The sequence below is a fragment of the Schistocerca cancellata genome, chromosome 4 (genome assembly GCF_023864275.1).
Source record: "Schistocerca cancellata isolate TAMUIC-IGC-003103 chromosome 4, iqSchCanc2.1, whole genome shotgun sequence".
Classification (NCBI taxonomy): Eukaryota; Metazoa; Arthropoda; class Insecta; order Orthoptera; family Acrididae; genus Schistocerca; species Schistocerca cancellata.
The window spans coordinates 64346110-64367783 of NC_064629.1; the positions used below are offsets into that span (position 1 = coordinate 64346110).

A 21674-nucleotide genomic window follows, 5' to 3' on the forward strand; every position below is an offset into this window, starting at 1 on the left:
GCCGACCAATGCGCATGCCATAAATGAGCAACTTTGCGACATAAACCGCTCCGTAGATCGGTGAAGGGAAGCGACTGAATAGCTGGCCGAGGAAGAGAGACTGCAGCCTTGGCCGCTATATCGGCCGCCTCATTCCCACAGATACCAGCGTGTCCCGGGAGCCAGAGGAACGCCACCGAGACACCCCCCAGGTGGAGCAAGCGCAGACAGTCCTGAATCCGGTGGACCAGAGGGTGCACAGGGTAAAGAACTTGGAGACTGAGGGGAGAGCTGAGAGAATCTGAGCAGATAACGTACTGTATCCGCTGATGGTGGCGGATGTAGTGGACAGCCTGGAGAACAGCGTAAAGCTCCGCAGTATAAACCGAACACTGGTCGGGAAGCCGAAAGCGATTTGGGGTGTCGCCAACAATATAGGCACTCCCTACACCTAACGATGTTTTCGAGCCGTCGGTGTAAGTAAATGTGGCGTCCGTCATTTGTGCTCATAGAGCAGCAAATGCCCGACGATAAACAAGTGTAGGGGTACCATCCTTGGGAAATTGACAAAGGTCACGGAGCAGGCAGATCCGGGGACAGAGCCAAGGCAGTGCTGTACCCCAAGTTGTCAAGAAGGTTTTAGGAAAGCGGAAGGAAAGAGAATGGAGCAGTTGACGGAAGCGGACTCCCGGGGGTAGTAGGGAGGAGGAGCGTCCTGCATACCCTACATCAAAGGAGGCATCGAAAAAAAAGTCATGGGCTGGATTAGCAGGCATGGAAGACAGATGGCTAGCATAACGACTCAGGAGGACTGCTCGCCGATTGGACAGCGGAGGTTCAGCAGTCTCAGCATAAAGGCTTTCCACAGGGCTGGTGTAAAAAGCTCCAGACACTAAACGTAATCCACGGTGGTGGATAGAGTCGAGACGCCGAAGAATAGACGGCCGAGCAGAGGAGTACACTATGCTTCCATAATCCAATTTCGAGCGCACTAAGGCGCGATAGAGGCGGAGAAGGACCACTCGGTCCGCTCCCCAGGAGGTACCATTCAGGACACGGAGGGTGTTAAGTGATCGCAGACAGCGAGCCGAAAGATAGGAAACGTGGGAGGACCAGCACAGTTTTCTGTCAAACATAAGACCCAAGAATTTAGCGACATCTGAAAACGGAAGGTTGACAGGACCTAGATGTAAGGAGGGCGGAAGAAACTCCTTACGTCGCCAAAAATTGACACAAACGGTCTTACTGGGTGAGAAACGGAAGCCGGTTTCGATGCTCCAAGAGTGGAGGCGATCAAGACATCCTTGAAGACGCTGTTCGAGAAGGCTGGTCCGTTGAGAGCTGTAGTAGATCGCAAAATCATCCACAAAGAGGGAGCCCAAGACATCAGGAAGGAGACAATCCATAATTGGATTGATGGCGATGGCAAACAGTACAACACTCAGCACGGATCCCTGGGGTACCCCGTTTTCTTGGGAGAAAGTACGGGAGAGAGTAGTGTTCACCCGCACCCTAAAAGTGCGCTCCGCCATAAATTCGCGAAGAAAAAGGGGCAGCCGACCTCAAAAGCCCCAAGAGAACAGTGTGCGGAGGATGCCTGTCCTCCAACAGGTATCGTAGGCTCTCTCCAGATCAAAAAATATTGCTACCGTTTGGCGTTTCCGGAAAAAATTGTTCATGATATAAGTGGAGAGAGCAACAAGATGGTCAACTGCAGAACTATGCTTCCGAAATCCACATTGGGCTGGTGTTAAAAGACTGCGGGATTCCAGCCACCAAGCTAAACGGTGATTCACCATACGCTCCAAAACCTTACAGACACTACTCGTGAGAGAAATGGGGCGATAGCTAGAGGGGAGATGTTTGTCCTTTCCAGGTTTCGGAACGGGAACGACAACAGCTTCCCGCCACCGTCTGGGAAAGGTACTGTCGGTCCAAATTCGATTATAAAGGCGAAGGAGGTAACGCAGACTATGGGTTGATAAATGCAGCAACATTTGGACATGGATACCATCCGGTCCTGGGGCGGAGGAGTGAGAAGAAGAGAGGGCATGTTGGAGTTCCCGCATGGAGAAAACAGTATTGTAGCTTTCGTGATTTTGAGAGGAGAAAGCAAGATGTCGCACTGCCGCTGCACGTTTCTTTGGGAGAAACGCTGGCGGGTAATTTGAAGAGCTCGAAATCTCAGCAAAGTGCTGACCCAACGAGTTAGAAATTGCGAGGGGTCCACTAAGGTATCATGCGCGACAGTGAGCCTAGAGACCGGGGAGAAACTAGGCGCGCCTGAGAACCGTCGAAGCCGACTCCAAACTTCCGAGGAGGGAGTGAAGGTGTTAAATGAGCTAATAAAGAATTTCCAGCTTGCCTTCTTGCTATCGCGGATGACGCGACGGCATCGCACACGGAGCTGCTTATAGCGGATACAGTTGGCCAAAGTAGGATGGTGACGGAAAATGCGAAGAGCACGTCGCCGCTCACGTATTGCGTCACGGCATGCCTCGTTCCACCAAGGAACTGGGGGGCGCCGGGGCAATTCGGAGGTGCGTGGTATTGAACGTTCCGCAGCTGTAAGAATAACATCGGTAATATGTGTGACCTCATCGTCGACGTTGGGAAAGCGACGGTCATCGAATGTCGCTAGAGACGAAAAAAGTGTCCAATCAGCTTGGGCAAATTTCCAGCGTCGCGAGCGCATATATGGCAGTGGAGGCTGCAGTCTAAGGACACATGGAAAGTGGTCACTCGAGTGTGTATCATCAAGGGCGAACCATTCGAAGTGCCGAGCTAGCGGAACAGTACCGACCGCAAGGTCCAAATGAGATAAATTTGTCGTGGAGGCAGACAAAAATGTGGGGACCCCAGTGTTGAGGCAAACTAGATCCACTTGGTGGAAGACGTCTAGCAATAGTGAGCCACGTGGACAAGGATGTGGAGATCCCCAAAGCGGGTGGTGGGCATTGAAGTCCCCAACCAGCAAATAGGGGGGTGGAAGCTGACCAAGAAGATGAAGGAGATCAGCTCGTGCCATTGGTGTGGACGATGGAATGTATACAGTACAAAGAGAGAATGTGTATCCAGAAAGGGAAAGACGGATGGCGACAGCTTGGAAGGAAGTGTTTAAGCGGATTGGGTGATAATGGAGAGTATCATGGAGAAGAATCATGAGTCCTCCATGGGCTGGAGTGCCTTCAACAGAGGGGAGATCATATCGGACGGACTGAAAATGAGGGAGAACAAAGCGGTCATGGGGACACAGCTTTGTTTCCTGAAGACACAAGATGACCGGCGAGTAGGATCGTAAGAGGATCGACAATTCATCCCAATTGGCTCGAATGCCGCGGATAGTCCAGTGGATAATGGACATAGGGTGAACAGAAAATGGAGGAATGTGACCAAGGTTGCTGTCAACTCAACGACTGCTCAGAGCTTGCGACCAACAGCATGGAATGGCATTCAGCTGAAGGCAGGAAATCCTGATCCATAGGTTGTTCAGGAGCAGCTCCTGCCACCAGTGATCGGCCGCCAGCAGTGCGCCTCGGCGACACAGAAGATGGCCGAGGGCGATTTCCGCCAGGTGGTGCTGTAGATGGGACACGCCTTGGCGGAGAAGGAGATGAACTGGGTTTCTTTGTAGCCTTCTTGGAAGTATGATGTTTAGATGAAGGAGGAACCGATGGTTGGGAAGTTGCGGTACGTAAAAACTCTTCACGAGTATGCTCTTTTTTCGAAGTCTTGGCGTCGGACTTTTGGGCTCGAGATTTAGCAGAACCCGACGAAGGGCGAACCATAGAGTGGGCAGGCGAAAGTGGTGAGGTTGAACGGGCGATCTTTGCGCTGGCCGATCTGACGATCGTGGCACTAAAGGTGAGGTCTCAAGTCTGCGTGGCCGCCTCCTTTGTTGGCCGAGGAGAAGCAAGGACAGTGCTGTATTTTCCTGTCTGAGGCACGGTGGGCTGTCGACTGGCGAATAATTTTCGAGCAGCAAAGGTCGACACCTTTTCCTTCACTCTTATTTCCTGGATGAGCTTTTCGTCCTTAAAAATGGGGCAATCTCGAGAGGAAGCAGGGTGGTCACCCATACAGTTGATGCAGCGAGGGGATGGAGGTGGACAAGCACCCTCATGGGCATCCTTGCCACACGTAACACATTTGGCCGGATTGGAACAGGACTGGCTGGTGTGATTGAACCGCTGACATCGATAGCAACGCGTAGGGTTTGGGACGTAAGGGCGAACGGAAATTATCTCATAGCCTGCTTTGATTTTCGATGGGAGTTGAACTTTGTCAAATGTCAAGAAGACAGTGCGGGTTGGAATGATGTTCGTGTCAACCCGTTTCATAACTCTATCAACAGCCGTTACACCCTGGTCAGACTGGTAGTGCTGAATTTCTTCGTCAGACAATCCATCGAGGGAGCGTGTATAAACGACTCCACGCGAGGAATTTAAGGTACGGTGCGGTTCCACCCGGACAGGGAAGGTGTGGAGCAGAGAAGTACGCAGCAATTTTTGTGCCTGGAGGGCACTGTGTGTTTCTAACAACAGGGTGCCATTCCGTAATCTGGAACAAGACTTTACAGGACCTGCAATTGCGTCGACACCTTTCTGAATAATGAAAGGGTTGACCGTGGAGAAGTCGTGACCTTCGTCAGACCGAGAAACAACAAGGAACTGTGGCAACGATGGAAGAATCGTCTGTGGCTGAGACTCAGTATACTTACGTTTGTGAGCAGACATAGTGGAAGGTGAGGAAACCATTGCGGAAGAATCCCCCATGATTACCGGCGTCTCCGATGGCGCGCTCCTCCCTTGTGGGGGCCCTCTCTGAGGGCACTCCCGCCTTAGGTGATTGTTCACACCTCAGGTCACACCTCCCGACAAACGGATGGAGGGACCAATCGGCACTTTCGGAAGGTATCAGCTCGGGTAATCACCCCTCCCTGGGCCTGGCCGTTACCAGGGGGTACGTACGTGTCCTACCTGTCTACCCGGGGCGGGGAATTACGCGTTACCCCGTCACCGGCTACGCACAAAAGGTGTGGGTCGGCCTTCAGACACGCACAGGGAGGAAGAAAGAGAAAGGGAAAGGAAAGAAGAGAGGTCTCAAACGCCGCAGCGGAGAAAAGGGTAAAGAGAAGAGGTAAGGAAAAGAGAAGGACAAAGGAAGGAAGAAGACAGAAAAGCAAGGAAGGCGAAGAATGCAGTACGTTTATGAGCGTCTGTCTCCGGACGTAGGCACAAACCATACTCCCAGATGGGGAGAAAGAGAAGGAAAGAGCCAGAGGTGAGGGGAGGAGGGGCGAAGAGAGGGATGGGGAAGGATGCGGAAAGGGAAGGTATGCAGCCCGGAAAGGAAGGAAGGCCACATTAGCTCGGGGTCCCGTGCTTGCTACGCACGTATCCACAAAAGAGTTGTGGACCCCCTGGGGGGGTAGAAGGAAGGTGTTTGCCCTTACCAGTCTTAGGTATGGGTATGACAGTGGCTTCATGCCAGCATCTGGGTAATGTGCCATCTGCCCAGTTCAACAATGCAGTTGAATGTATGAAGGAGAAAGTGCTTGTCCACAGGAGCTGGAACATCTGAATGTGAACAAGTCCGGTCCTGGAGTGGATGATCGGGATAAAGTGAGAGCACAGTCTAGGTCCCTCACAGTAAAGACAGAATTGCAGCATTCACAATTCTGAGAGGAGAAGGGTATTACTCAAGCTGCCTCCATACAGTGCCAAGGGGGGAACGTGGGTTGATAAAGAATGGAGCTCAAAATCTCCATGAAACGGTGGTCTAATGTGTTGGAGGTAGCAATAAGGTCCACAATGACATCACCTGCTAAGGTCAGACCAGTTATCAGGGAATGGTCCTCGGTCCCAGAGAGCCGATAGGGGTTGGCTCACATGATGGAAGATTGAGTGAAATCTTAAAAGAACTAGTAAATTAAATCCAGCTAGCTTTTTTGCTATCCCAAAGAATGCAACAACAGTTTGCAATTGTATGATGATGGTTAAAAACTCAGATGGCACATCTCAGTGCATAAATAATGTTGCAGAATACCTCAGTCCACAAGGGGACACAGTGTGGTCAAGATTATGTTCTGCAGCAGTAAGGATAATGTTAGTAAGGTATTCTTCCTGGTCATACCAACTGGGGAAATGTTGTTTGTCGAAGGTCAACAGTGAGGAGTAAAGCCTCTAGTTGGCCTTAGAAAGCTGCCAATTGGATTTACGCATAGGTGGGGTAGGAGTCAGCAAATGGATAGCACATGGGAAATGGTAGCTTGGGTACTTGTCAGAGAGATTGAACCACTCGAGACGAAGGGCAAGGTGGACATTGGAGAATGAGAGATCCAAATAGGAATAGCTGTGTGTAGAGTCTTAGTGGGTGCTTCAGTGTTAAGACAGAGGTTGAGTTGATTGAGAAGGTCAGCTAAGATGGCACCTCTCAGACAGGTTCTTGAAGAGCCTGGTACACATTAAAGTCACCGAACAGCAAAGAGGAGCTCGGGAGTTTACCAGCAAGCTGGAGAAAGTCTACCCTAGTGACAGCAGATTATGGAGGGATGTATAAGTTACAAAGAGAAAAGGTGAAATGATGAAGGAAAATTCCTTGCAGTGGGGTGTTCAGTGAGAGGGTCTGGCTATGAACGTCATCCCGAATGAGCAGTATGACTCCCCCGTGAGATGGAATGCCATCCTTGGAAGAGGGGGGGGGGGGGGGGAGGCACCAGGTGGGGGTAGGGGCAGTGTGGGAGGAATGTGGCAGGGGGGGGGGGGGGGGAGGGCAGACAGGAAGGAAATGTGAGAGATTAAAGTGGTTGCGAGCTCACAATTTTGTTTCTTGGAGGTAACAAACAACCACACACACTGCAATGGCAAGAGCAGCCAAAATCCTCCTTGTTGGGTCTAAAGCTATGAATGTTCCATTGGAGAAGAGTCATAGGAAGGGTTGTCACCTTGGTGGCTGCCAAGTGCCAGACCTCTAAGGCTCATTGTTATAGGGGCCAGAGACTGGAGGATCCTGTTCCATGAAATCTACAGAGGCATCGGCATTCTCCCTGGGTCAGCCTGTGGATTCCAGGGTAGAAAAACAGTAGGCAGTGTACACCCGCAAAATGGAGGTTACATGAGTGAGGCTACCACACAGCAACACCATTGAATCGCATCTCCGAGTTACGGAAGGAGAAGGCTATTTGCCTTTATTCGATTTCTTAGACCCGTTATGGTTGGCAGACAAAGACTCAGATGGTTGTTGGCTGGTGGTATGTAGAAAGTCTTTGTCCTTTCATCCTGCCAGTTGTGTAGCATGTGATTTCACCACCAAGGGCGAAGATCTGGTGGCTTCTTGTACAGCTGTAGAAGAAGGAGACAGGGATGCTACCATGATACTGGGCAATTTTACAACTGCAGCGCTGAATTGGATGCAAGTCTGCATGGTCATGTCCTTTATGGGGCAAGGCACTGCAAGAACGGTACTAAAAGTGCTGGACGGTAAAATGCAGGACTTTCAACTAGCCAACAACTTGCCAGCGACAGGGTAAGATACTTTTTCCTTTACCTGGGTCTCCTGGATGGCCCTCTCATTGAGATACGAGGGACATTCATGGCCGAGGCAGTATAGTCATCATTACAATTGATACAGCAGGAGTAACAAGGGCAATCACCCTCGTGACCATCCCTATCACAAGTAACACATATGGCTGTGCTTTTACAGGACATGTGAGGGTGGTTGTAATGCTGACACTGATAGCAACATATTGAGTTTGGAATGTGAGGTCAGACCGTGATAACTTCATAGACTGCTTTGATCTTCAGTGGAAGCACTACTTGATCAAACATGAAAGAGTGCATGCAGGCACTAAGGTCGCATCAACCTTCTCCATTACCCAATGGCTGACAGTGATGTCCTGATCAGAGGTAAGTTTGAATATCTCCCTCAGTCAGACCATTAAGCAGCTGAATGTAAGTAGCCACATGAAGAATTCAGCTTTCAATGGGCCTTGACACAAACAGGACAGCTGTGGAGGAGCGAAGCTGTAAGCAGTTTTTGAGCCTGAAAATCACAATTGGCCTCCAGAAGCAAAATCCCATTACGTAAATGAGAGCAGGATTTCACAGGGCCTACAATTGCATCAACACCTTTCTGAATAATAAATGGAGGATCACCCACCTTAGGTCATTGTTCACACCTCATGTCATGCCTCCCACACTCCTGACAGAGGGACCAATTGGCAAGGTAACTGCTCAGGCAATCACCTCTCCCTGAGCCTGGCCTGTACCAGGGGTATGTGCGAAACCTGTCAACCCGAGCCTGGGAATTACACATTACCAAATCATCTGTTACATGTCAAACATTTGGGCCAGCCTTCAGTAGCTCACAGGGAGGAAGAAGAAAAAGAGAAACCTCAAACACCAAAGCAGAGGAACGGGAGGTGATGGAGAATGAAGAAAGAAAGAAAAACAGATTAGGGGCCATTCAGATGTTGGGCCATTGGAATTGCAACATGCTCTCCCGAAAATATCCAAGGAGGGGAAAAAGAATAGGAGGAGGAAAGACGTGCAGCATGGAAAGGGAAGAGGTACTGCAAAGTGTGAGGCCCCATGATAGTCAAGCATGGATTCACCAAAGAGTAGTGAGCCTCCTGGGGTGTTCCTATTTGAGTGGAAGGAAACAAAGCTGTTTTACACTATCACTTAACAGGAATTTAGCCAGCTTCTTTGGGGTACAATAATACAAGTTGCTCCTTGAGGTTCTATGCTAATACAACTTTTCACAATACACATTAGAGACTTTCCTTCATTTTCAGCAGATAACTCTGAAGATGCTTTGGTTGCTCCGGTATACTGAGTTTATTATATACAATTTTTTTCGTGCTGATATTTGCTTCCCTTACAACAGTTACGCAATTTGGGAAGCAGAAGTATAACAAATTTCTGGTACATAGGGTAGATAGTATACCCTTGTGGAAGGCACATACTCATGTCCCTTGAGAAGCTGCTTACGGCTATGTCTCTGATTATAATATTCTTGATGTCATACAGGATGATATTTCAGGAGAACTCAGTTCAGATACAAATAATATTTTTAATCAAGAATCTAGAATGATATCTTTATTTAGGCATCACAGTACATTACTAACTCATGAGATCTGTCGCAAACTATATTAACTTGTTTAAAATTAACTGTACCATCCATTCAGTCTATGTAACACAGTGGAACAATCTTTATTGTGCAAGCACACCATGATGTTTTGAAATTCACGTCAAAGCCAAAAGACCATGCAGAAGGTCCATGAAACGTTGGATAGATACAGATGTGAAGGGGAGAGGATTTCGGTGGGAAGATGTCCAGGAACAGAAGATCTACAATGATAGGAGAAAATGTCAAGCACTTTTACACTACATCAGGGACACTGGAGTTGGGAAATAATAATTATGATCCATAAGCACTATCCAAAACATATGTTCAGCATTTGCAGCATAAACTTTGAACTTGCTTCCAAGGGAGTTTAAGGTTGTTAAACCAAACCACAGTTTTTTTAGGCTGAGGTTAAAGGATTTTATTCAGGAAAAATTCTGTTCCCCTAAAAACAGTTAATTATATTTGGTAATTAATTTCTTGAGATGAATGGAATAGTTGACATTACTAATCATATAAAAGTATTCTAGGTTCACTTGACTGCATTATCATCATTGTGCCACTGAAATAAACATGTGACTTTGAAAAATTGTTGATGTAAAGAGAATACAGGCTTGTTTACCCAGTACAGTCATACTGATTTGGGTTTTCTCAAGCCATTCCAGACAAATACCAGTATGGTTACTGCTTATAGATTGTTTGGGTTTTGTAAAGAAGATAACTTCTATACTGTGTACTCATTAAATAGGATTTCATTTTGAAATATCTTGGCTCAGTGTATTGTTGTCCTGATTTTTTTCTTTGTAATAAATTCTCTATACATTTTGGTGTACCTACCTCCTAGCAACATTGGCACATAGAACCAATGAAACAAAATAAAGAAAAAGCATGTAAATACAATGTTAGCTAGCCTGTATTTAAAATACTGATATTTTTCTCTTGTCATTACAAGTAACTCTCAAGCAAAATGGGTGATTAACATCATCCCTAATGGACAATGTTTGCATTTACCATCCTAGTTGCTCAAAACATTTGTCCGCATAATTTGCGATGGTTCATTTGTCATATATGGTTCTGACACAGCACACACGGACAGCAACAAGACTGGTGATGGAACAAGATCTGTATTCTGTTTTCACACCTGATGCTAGATTTAGGCAGTGGACCCAGTGTACTGAAGCATTGCTTTAACTCTTCAAGGCAGATAACCTCTGATAACCTGTGGCTTTAAATAGTTTGACACCCTTGACCCGGCCCTCTCAGCACCCTCCTAGGAAGAGAGAGGGCCTGGTGCAGTTGAATTTACTGATGTGATGTTTCTTCAAACTGAGTGCCCTTAAAAGATCTGTGAGCAATGACAGAAATGCCCTTTAAGCCAGTGATATGGAAAATATATGAAAAAAAAGGTACCTCCACCAACATGTCCTTTATTCCCACAGATTAATGGAGTTTCAAAGTTGGGTATCTACATGTGGTACAATGTGAAAAATCAACAATGTATAGTTTAACAAATAGAAAAGCAATAAAAATCATCCAACACATCTTACATAAATGGAAAACATTATAAATGTAGCTCAACAAGGATTAAAGTAATACTGAGGTTTTAATCAAGTGAGGCTCAAAAGAATCTCTTGGCAGTGCCTCGCTTCTAAACTAAATAACCAACAGACCATTAGGGTACATTATATTATCAAAAATGAGTAAATGAAGAGAAATAATGCAATCTCTGACTGGAGGCACTCTCACTGAATGTGAATCTTAATTCAATTTAGGGATAAAACCTACTACTGCTGACAGAATTAAGTGCCTTAACCACTTAAGCCATTTTGCTTTATAATTAAAAGGCAATGGAAATTTTTAAAAAAATATTATGATCAATTAATACAAAAAATATTTTAAAAACTTGCAATTACACAATGTGTGTGAGAAAGGTACAGAAAGTTAACAGTATGTGGTAGAGAATATATGTGGCAATATTGAGTGGAAGAAAGAGGCAGGGACATCAGAGTGAAATATGAGAATATGAAAGGTAGTACTACGTTAGAGAAAAGTTTGGCAGAAGTGATGAGGCATCAGTATTAACCTAATGACAAATTGGTCAAGGAAAATAAAATACAATGGTTATAACAGACAATAGATACTGATGGCAACCAGAAATTATCAAACAGCTGAATCAAAAGTAGGAGAGTAAACGAAGAGTATTACATTATTTAACTGGTGATATGGCTAATCATAAATGAGGAATATTCTCAGTTTTTTAGTTTTCAGTGGACAAATTATCTTAAGATCACTTCTAAATTATTACCTTAGGTAGGTGCGATAAAACTCCAAATAATAAAACTGACTTCAACCCTTTATCCACAAGAGGTTGAAGGGCATCTTTTAAATTTGAAAAGCCATACCTAAACACTCCAGGCATGCTGGGCAATGGCACAACACCTTGCTCTTCTCTGAAAAATAAGAGTTACAGGTAATAACAGCTTGTATACACCAGGTTATAAAGTTTCCTGATAACTAAAATTGGTTGCGATATCATTCAACACACACAGTGAAAAACACAACTGTCTACAGATGAAGTGTACATAAGTCAACAAATCCACACTGGGCATCTGTTCTACACAGCAGGAAACTGATATTCTCTGGAACACTGCTGCAATATTTGAAGCAACTATCACATTACCACAACTTTTTGTAGTCCTTTGATGTCTTGAATGACAAGTTGCTGGTAAAAGTTACGTACTGGACCCACCTCCATGCATTGTTCACGGTTTATTTATGATAATGTACAACATATGCATCAATACACTAGTCAGAGACTTGTCCATTATCTAATATATGCTTCTCTGAATTTACCTTGCAGTTTTAACTTTTTATGAAGAAGAGTGTGTTAAATATGGTAAATTGTATTTAAAAATGACATCATTATACACTTTAGGCTAAGCTAGAAGTCAAACTGTTACTGCAATCTTTATTTGGCATTCACATTCATTGGTTCTGCCAACTCTTAACTAAATTATCAGCTTTCAACCTGACTTAGGTCTCAGGCTATGCTACAGATCACTCTCATCACAATCAAGATTTCAAGGGTGGGAGGACAGTCCAATATCACACTCAAGCCCAACTTTCTTCTCAACAAAATACAGTTTCTAAAAATAAAGTCAGAGTTGGGTTTCTTTGCATTTAGTGAACCCAAAGTAAAAAATGGTTTATGTAATTGTGGCAAGAAATTCCTCTCTAATCAGAAAAAGAAAATGAGGCATTCCCTTATTCCAATATTAGGGACAACTATTTTTGTGTAGTATACACACTGTGTCACCAGATTCAGTCCAACACCACCTCTAGGCAGCTGATTCAACATTAATAGTCTGCCATAAAACTGCTGAACAGATAATCAGTAACATAGAAAAATACAAACATGGTTTATAAATATGAAGTTGGAATACAATTTTGAAAAATTAAAAATTTTCAGTGCAAAACAATCTATAAGGCATACAACTGAACTGAGATATATGGACAGATATGTCTCATGTGCACTGTGAACATCTTAAAATAAGATTGCCAGTTTATCTGTGAAGGAGAAAAAGTAGTAAATTAAGCAAGGTCATTTAGTATAGCACAGCTTTCTGGGCGGGCGAGGAAAAAAATAATATATCAAAGCTTTTAGACAACAGGAGGAGGTCACCTCAGCTTTCTTGTGAGATAAAAAACAGCATCACTGACCCTAATTATAAAAAAAAAGGTTAATGAGGATTATAAGTACAAGTTCATTCATATATGCTACACACTGTTTTACAGACAGAAATCTGCAATATTTTGAGCACATCTACTTTTCTCCAGCTGGGTAACACTAAACATAGATCAAGTTACATGTTACTCAGGCACTGACGGATTGTATGAAAGGGCTCAACACTATCAGTTAGACAATGTGTAAACAAAATCTGTAAATGGAAACCTGACAAATATAAAACATACAGAGGAGGCCTGGACATACATTTAATAAGATGTATACTAAGCTGGTGAAGGCCCAAAATAGCTACCAATACTTTCAATCTTGCCTACTTAAGCAGATCGTGTGAAAGCACCTATGCAGTGTACAAATTTAAAACTAGCTCCATAAAATGGATGCAAGGTGGAGTATTTTCCTCTAGTCAGAACTGCCAGGGAAGTGTGGCAAATGGCCTACATATTTATACTACTGAACTACAGGCAAACAATAGACTATTACATAATTTTAATTCTTGCAGTTTGGATACTTTACATTATTTTCTTATGTTTATTAACATTTACTGGTATTTATTTATTTATTTATTGGATGACTGCACAGAAAAAAAGACATAAAATGTAAATGCTGCTCTGTTTAAATCAGCTGCAAATGTGCACTAGTAACTGTTCACACTGCAGTACCATTCTAAATAACGAACTATCGGAATGACACAGCCAACTCAATGCCTAAGACATGCACAACAACTCGTACTAAGACGTTATAACTTAGTGTGTACGAATCTTAGGAAAACCTCTATGGGTTGAGGGAAACTGAGGTTTAATTTTGGACTTTAACTGCGTGTAAAAACAAGCTTGGGGGAATACTGGTCGCTTGCAAAATCAACAGCGAAAGACAGGAAAGAGGAAAGGTGTCACACAAAAGATCATCTGCGCTTTATGTTCAAATTTAGAGTGTTGCCAGTGTAAAGGAACGCAGACTACGTTACCGGAGCCCTAATCGCGGAAAAGTGAAAGCTCTCGCGACTACTGGTATAATGTAAGATAAACAGAATTAAAGTACCAATTACTACTACGCGCAGAACCGCCCCATACATCTCGTATGGCAGGTATACATAAATTTTTTCTTGTACACACTTCTAATTTAAACCATGAAGTCCAAACGAACGCTTCTGTTCACATCTTGCGAGTACTGGCCGACGACACTGCTGTAATGTTGAACAACGGTAGATATTCTCCACAAAACATAAAACCACTGAATATTAACACGTTCACGATTCGTAACATTGCCGATGTCGATTAATGATAATTCGTTAGTCGAAGGGAGTCATACGGAAATGTTAATGGTAAACTACAAACTGATTCACTTTAAATAACTTACCCAATAAACAATGGAAACATTAAATTATTCGGCGTCAGTTCCACATTTGGTGCTTGCCAGCTTCGTAACACCGGGTGAAAAAATCCACTGTGTAATATATGACTAGGCAATGTCGATTTGCTCATTTCTGACAGTTAACAAGAATGCCACGTTTAATGAAATTAGTAATGTCGAAAAGAACCGGTCGGCCTAACAACAGCTGACCGAAGCGCGTCCGCTTGAATGCTTTGTCACTCAGAGATAAAGACTACAGTTTGTTTTATCTACTAAAAAGAAACAAGACAAGCATTTCTCAATTTCACGACAAACATATCATTCAGCCAAGGATTCTACACTATCAATATTAGGTGTTGCAGTAGCATTCCGTTATCCTTTTCAGCTCCATCGATGATGTGCAGCATTATTGCATTTTCTACGCTTAAATTACTGTTTCTTAGATATAATGCGTCATATCTATTTCATAAGTGTTAAATATTCAGTGAACGCTACATAAATTACATAACACACCAGGATTATGAAAACAACTTTGCCTGATCCGTTCCAGCATATTTCCTGATTGTGTACAGCAGAAATCATTTTCATATGTCATCGACATGCACTCCTATCTCGAATGACATGTTGTCGCCCAGCTGGCTTCTCATTCAGGCTGATAAATATAACCGCGAGCTTTTGTTGTTATTAGTACTGAAAAGAGAGATTTAGTCTCGTACTGTGTATCGGGATCCTTTCGAAGTCCTACTTTCAGCCAGATTTTGGATTTTGAGTACAGTCAGAGTTAGGTAATTTTGATGTACATTTTCAGGTTGGTTTAAAGTTCTCTGCCATCAATCTAAAAGCTGAAACTATAGCTTTTGTTGTACATATTTGAGCAATTACTTTGCTGTACATGCGCTCTATCGATATCGCAATCTAGGAGGTGCGTTGGCACGCGCACCTTGGATGCGCACTTGCGAGGTCGCCCGAAATCGCACTACATCGTATAATCGATTTCAGCACAATAATATGGATGTGCAAAAGCACGGTCTAACATTTAAACTGTGGGCATCCGCTTTACGTAGTTAAAACGAGAATGTTTACGTTCCATATGCTATATCCATATTGCTATAAACAAGATTGAAATCGTACTTCATTAGAAATTGTGTGAGAGAAAGATAAATCACAATCCATCTGTGTCCGCATCACTACAAACAGTCCGTACTGTGTATAATATGTTTTACAATTCAAACTAATTCCAAATGTAACGCATATTTCTCATTGAAAATTCTGTGTTTGTACCATGAATCCGCTGTCATCAAAACTGTGAATTGCACTGTCAATAAATTACAGCCGATTTCTTGTAATCACTCTCATTAAAAAATTGAAGATAATACGTGAGGTATTCGTACAGAACTTGGTTCTAGTTAATAAATATTATATTCAATTATGTTTGTATGTGTAGGCCAATTGAAAGAAGAACGATTTTTCAGAAAATAATGGGGTGAAAAAGTTTTGCATGTCAGTTCCTTATACAATATTTTAAAGAGTTATGTCCGTTTGTAAGTGTTTACAGAATGTTCTACTCTATTAAACTTCGAGATCACTCGGCCTAGGGGCCCTAAAAATTGTGGCTTTCACACTAACCACGATTGCTTTCGACACATCCTTTCCTACTGCCCTCCTAAGAGTTCGAGGGAAAACTCATTCTCATACTATATTTGTTCAGATTAGTAAACTGTCTGGTTAATACTGCTCCAAGCCTTCCAGAGATATGCAAAATATACATCAGTACATATGAATCTGCTCATTGTTGCGAAATTACACATGACAAGTTATGCATTATCTCCATCAAAACATGTTTTTGCATACAAACAACACATTGAATTGAAATTACCGTTGGATGATACTATCATTCTGATCCATGCAAAGGAAGTACTCAGCAACGGCACGTATCACATTCCGTGTGCACACCAGACTCGAAATCGTAACCTCTCCTACACTGGTTACTGACGTTATCTCAAGACTGGTGGATTATCATACCTGGGCAGACCACAACCTGATCACCATGACGTTGTCTGGGGGCATGCACTCGTGTTTTTGAGGAGCTCACACACATTGTTGTCACTTCCAATACCAACAACGTTTAAACAACTTCATTATTTTCATCATAACTAGCTTTCAAACTATTCTACCATCTTCCATTTTTATCATCTTTTTTCGAAGTTGATGGATTATTTCATGGTATAGTACAAAAATTCAGTCGAATTGAAGTCAAACTCTTTATCTACCTATCAACAATATACATCGTATGGATGTAGTAAATTCACAGCCAAGGCTATTTACAATAAAATTTATTAAATTCACGATGCTAACAAACTTACATGTAAATACAATCATCTTACATCAATATATGTAAATAATTTTACTTTATCATTTTGCTTTTTTATTTTATCAGATATTCTTAAATGTTATAGGTGTTATTATAATCTGTATTAGCTCTGCTTTGAATTTATGAAATTCTTTAATTTTCTTTCTTGTGGCAGGCAATGAAACATTCCAATTTGCTTAACAAGTGAACAAATCAATTACACCTGAATTCCTGTTGTAAGAGCAGGAATAAAATGGAAACAAATAAAAATTTGAGAAATTTTGCCTCATTTCGATCACTGGAAACAAATACACAACCGGGAACTGAAAAGCTAGCAAAAAGAACCAAGAATCTAGAAGTGAAGACTGTGAATTGAGAATTGAGGTTGGTTCTTGAGCAGAACAAAAATTCGCTGGAATCGAGAACTTCACAGTTCTCAGTTTCCATACTGTCTCTCACTAAGTGCTCACACTAGACAAAAATTTGTCATATGATTACATACAACCAGATGTGATTTTTTTGGGATTTTTAAACATGGTCCTGAGAGAACTCAGTTATGTGAGATGATGACGGAAACTTCCATTAGCGTAACTTACAAATGCAAGTCATTATAGGACCAGAATAATCCAGAAATTCACTGCTGTGGCTGACAGTGCACAGAATGGTTGGAGATATAATCTGAAATGAGCATGACCAGTATGTATTATTGGCATACCCATCAAATTGGCACAATTATACAACTGTTTTGAAAGTTAAAGTAGCTTTCCAAAGTACCCTATCAGCAGTATTTTTTGTTGTGTGCAATACATTCTGTTTATTAATTATTATGTTATAAAGGGAACACATACATTTTATAATGTAATCAGCACAATCACTGTTTTCTTCAGTTATACCTGGCATTTTCTTCACTTTATGCCAAATGTAAACTCTATAACTTGTCTAACCAGGTCCTGAGTACCTTGGTGGATTTTTGGAGACTGGAGACACTTGACATGGTTCATGCTCAATATGAACAGTTGTACTGTTAGAAATTCTGAAAGAAAATCCTAAGTGTTAGAAGATAACCTGTTGTCAAGTACCTGAAATGGCAAAAAAGACTGAATATACAAGTTTTGATTTCTAGTAAGTGCCAGCACAATAAATTGACATAAAAGTTTGGAATTTGATTCAGCTGACAATGTGAAATGAAATGGAGAGGACTGGCAAACACACCCAGATTAACACTTATGAGGTCAAGCACTTACAAGGCTGGAGTGTCAGTAAGTGCTCAAACTGTTAAATGTGGCCTTAATTTTAAAGGTGTAGCTGTTCCTAAAATATTATTTAACAACTAGATAAGCAAAGAGTAAATTCTCTAGAACCAAGTCGTAGCTTCTTGACACAGAATAAGAAACCCTAGAGTCTTTAAAACATGTGAATTGAGACAAAGTTGCTGAGAGAAAAATAGAAGGAAGTGAAAGGCCATACACTGGATGAAAGGCCGTTGGAAATGTAAGGAATAATAATAATAACAACATAACTTCATCTCCTGCACATTTTGTGAAATGACACAGGCAGATCACTTTCAAAGAGGAATACTATACACAGAATGTAGAGAAACTTCACATGGAAACAAAGATATGTCTTATTTATGTGCAATAACTATGAAGCTCATACATTAAAAATCTCTCAACTTCTCTCATAATATTGTTATTGTTCTTCACAAGGCTCACTTTGTCAGTTTTCTGGCTACCCAACTGCAGTGAAACAGTTAAGACAGAGCACCAACAGAGGAAATCCATGCAAATACATTAAGGGAAAACGTCAATAGCAAAAATCACAAAAAGTTCTTGAATGATCTACTTCAGATTTTGAAGTAATATTATAATAAACATTCAGACTGTCATAGGCTACATATTTTTTAAAAACAATGTTTTCTCTTAAAACTGACTGTAAGAAAGAAAATGCTGTGCTGTGAAGATGTGTGGTTTCTTTTTCTGCCTCGTAGCTGGATTTAGTTTCAACGCCAGGGGATTTACACCGCTAGACAAATTGTTTCCCGCATATGTATTGTTTCTCCGTATACATAATTCCAAACAAAAACTGTATACACAACAATGTGCAGTTTTGTTTTCTTCTTTGCTGTCTGTTTTAATATAAAATCTGTGTACTAGGAAATCTGAATCACCAGAAACTTTTTATTCTACCTGTTCACAGATTAAAACAATGTGAAATAATGTCATTGAAACTACTGTCTTCACAGATCCATCAGCTCATACCCCATATACTAATGTTTTCAACGAGTTTACCCATTCAATTTAAACCACTCTAGTTTCCAGTCAAGGTTTCTTTTGCAACAGCTATAAACAAGGCTCGTGATCAGACATTCAAATATTTTGGAATTGATTTACAATCAAGGGTGTTTTGCACATAGTAATTTGTATGCTGCCCTTTCATAAACTGATAGTTCGGAAAACCACCTCATGCTCTTGCCACATAGTATACAAAAAAGGAATATTGCTGTATGTTTTTAAGTTTTGTAATTGTACTGTGAACAAAAAATTAAAAATTCTTAAAATAATGAAAACAGAAAAAGAAAACAAAGGAGTCTTTTCATTCATATTCTATATGATTTATTATAATTTCGAGTGCTGCTCCTTGAAAGTGGGTGAAGTCACAGTGTACAATCCTTCCAAGTAAACAAATATGACTTTAACTCAAAGTTACGTTTTTTGAATGGCACATGTATGTTTTTTCTACCAAAATGAAAATTAGTAATACAATTATTGATGGGAGATTTGGTTTCACTGCTCTAAACCTTATCCCCTCTGGAATACTTAGACTCTAAATAATGGAAACGGTGCCACAGTTTCTGCCATAATGTTGGTTGCCTGCACTGTCGTGAAGCTTGCTCTAGTGTTTCGCAGACTGTGTTCGGCAGAACACTAGCCTTCCATGGAAAGTGAATAAGTGCTCTGCAAAAAGCTATAAATAACATGACGGTTTCTTTTCGACATTTTTCTTCCATTTTCAATATTTCATTACGGTTTTTGTGTTATTTCATATGATTTAAAACAGAAGTACAATTTTAAAAATTGTATTAATTTTATTAAACTTCAAAGTAAACAAGGCGTTTTATCAAAGTAGCGGGATTATCCAAGTGTTTCGTCAGAGGAAAAGTTTGGGAAACACTGCTGTAGGCAACCTGTGCTCTGTGCACAGCGGAAATTGTGGCACCGTTGCAGTCCTCTAAAGTTTATGTATTTCAGGAGGTATGAGGTTTAGAACAGAGAAAACAAGTCTGCCATCACTAATTATATCTCTAGTTTTCCTCTTCATAGAAAAACGTACAAGTGTCATTTAAATAAATGTATCTTTGTGTTGAAAGTAATGTTTGTTTACATTTGTGGATCGAGCATATCTGTCTATTGTGTGAGTCCCTGACATAGGTCCATTCCTTGCCAATTGCGTTTGTCAAAGTTTTTTCGTTTTGAAAATATATGATGTGGTAGAGTTAAGTGGGACACCCTGCACACACACACACACACACACACACACACAGACACACACACACACACACACAATATATGTATTGGAAGAGTTATAATCTTAAATTATTTAAAAAGATTTATATGTGACTGTCTATAGGTAATACCTTTCATTACCCTTATTTCTCGTTTTGGAATTCTAGTTGACTGTTTTGTGCAACTTCCATACTCCTAGCTGTTGTAGTAGCCCCCCCCCCAAAAAAAAAGAACAACTTACATATTTCCAAGACAAAACACAAGATTTCGAAGTACAATTCTTAACAGGTATCCTTCCATTTCTATGAAAGCACATGCCTAAGTATAGGAAGTTAGCAGCATATACAAAATTCTGATAATGGAGCAAAAAGCTGGAACTGCTTCTATTTCAGTATTAGAAAATAGTAAGAAAGTCATCTGTTCCAGCCATCTTGCAATGACCATTGTTATACAAATTAGATCATGAAGAACTATTGGTAACTTTTGATTGAAAGCATGTATCTCAATAATCCTATGTTGCTGCTTATTTTTGATGTTTAATGTCCTCCACTTACGGTTAAATAAAATTGATATATGTACTGCACCATGGTTCCTCCTTGCAGAGCACATGGTCTTGTAAGACTTGGCAAAATCATAAGAAGGTTATTGCAAGTGAGCTTGGTAACTGGTGCCATGTTAGAAACAAATCCATTCAGCACTCAAGAACAAATATTCATGCAGTAATTTGATGTTGTGGAAATCACCAGACAGGGCTTTGGAAAGGAGAAGTTGCAACACATTACAGTACTGTTAAGGCTATGAAGTTGCTAATATGACAAGAATTGGAGCATAATGTCATGCTTGCTCAATGGCTGAGCCTCATGCCTTGACTTGGAAGGTAAACCCACTACTGTTGCTGAAGTGACAGTGAACATGGCTAGTGTAAGTACTACCGAATTTGGTCACCCACGCTCAGTCATCACAAGCTGGTAGCTGAGTGAAGGTCAACGCCATCTATGCAATGAGATGAACCAGCCAGCTGCCATTTCCTGTAAATATCTGCATGCCATTGCCTGTGTTGAGTTCAGGTGCTGCTGACTTGGCGCCTTTCCACTTGTGGGTCACCTGCTGGGTGACAGTCATCTGTTGCTGGTTATCTTCTTGGCAGATCAGGGTACAAGCCTGCCCAGCCATCATTGGCTTGTATAGGCAAACATTATTGCTCACTACCTACCTTGTATGGGCACACATCAGCTATGCCGGAGCTGAAGTCAGACTCCATCTGCCCTGGAGCGCCTTTCAGTGAGCTGCAGAAGCAGTCAAGCAGCTGAGACCACTTTCTACTGTCCACCACAGGCTGCTGCCACCATCCCCCGTCAGCACTGCTGCTGCTGAATTGACCACAGCACATCACAAGCCACCATCGTCACCTGGGACAAAACACAGAGTGCTGTCCTCCTGGTGGGCTACTGCTGATTCCGGCATGCCACATCAGGCGTGGCCACTTATGTCACATACGCCATTGACTGCCTCTCCAGTTACATCTCACCTACTGTAATTATTATGGAATAAAGGATTAATTCAACCAACATTGTTTTCACGAAAGATCACAACCCGGCACCTGCTACCCCTCCACTGC

At 42.0% G+C, this 21674-nt stretch overlaps 1 protein-coding gene across 2 annotated transcripts in view; it reads right to left on the minus strand.

The window, feature by feature from the left end:
- Positions 1 to 14527, minus strand: part of LOC126183692 (delta-aminolevulinic acid dehydratase) — a 50164-nt gene extending 35637 nt beyond the window's left edge. The window contains exons 1-2 of one of the 2 annotated variants that reach the window (XM_049925872.1): positions 14210 to 14527; positions 11414 to 11558 (exon numbers count right to left, since the gene is read on the minus strand). In XM_049925872.1, the coding sequence (XP_049781829.1) occupies positions 11414 to 11558; positions 14210 to 14334 (270 nt within the window). In that variant the 5' untranslated portion in view covers positions 14335 to 14527. Of the gene's footprint in view, positions 1 to 11413; positions 11559 to 13891; positions 13910 to 14209 lie in introns of those variants that run through there. The other variant, XM_049925873.1, reaches the window with a different exon arrangement.
- Between the last annotated feature and the right edge of the window lie 7147 nt (positions 14528 to 21674).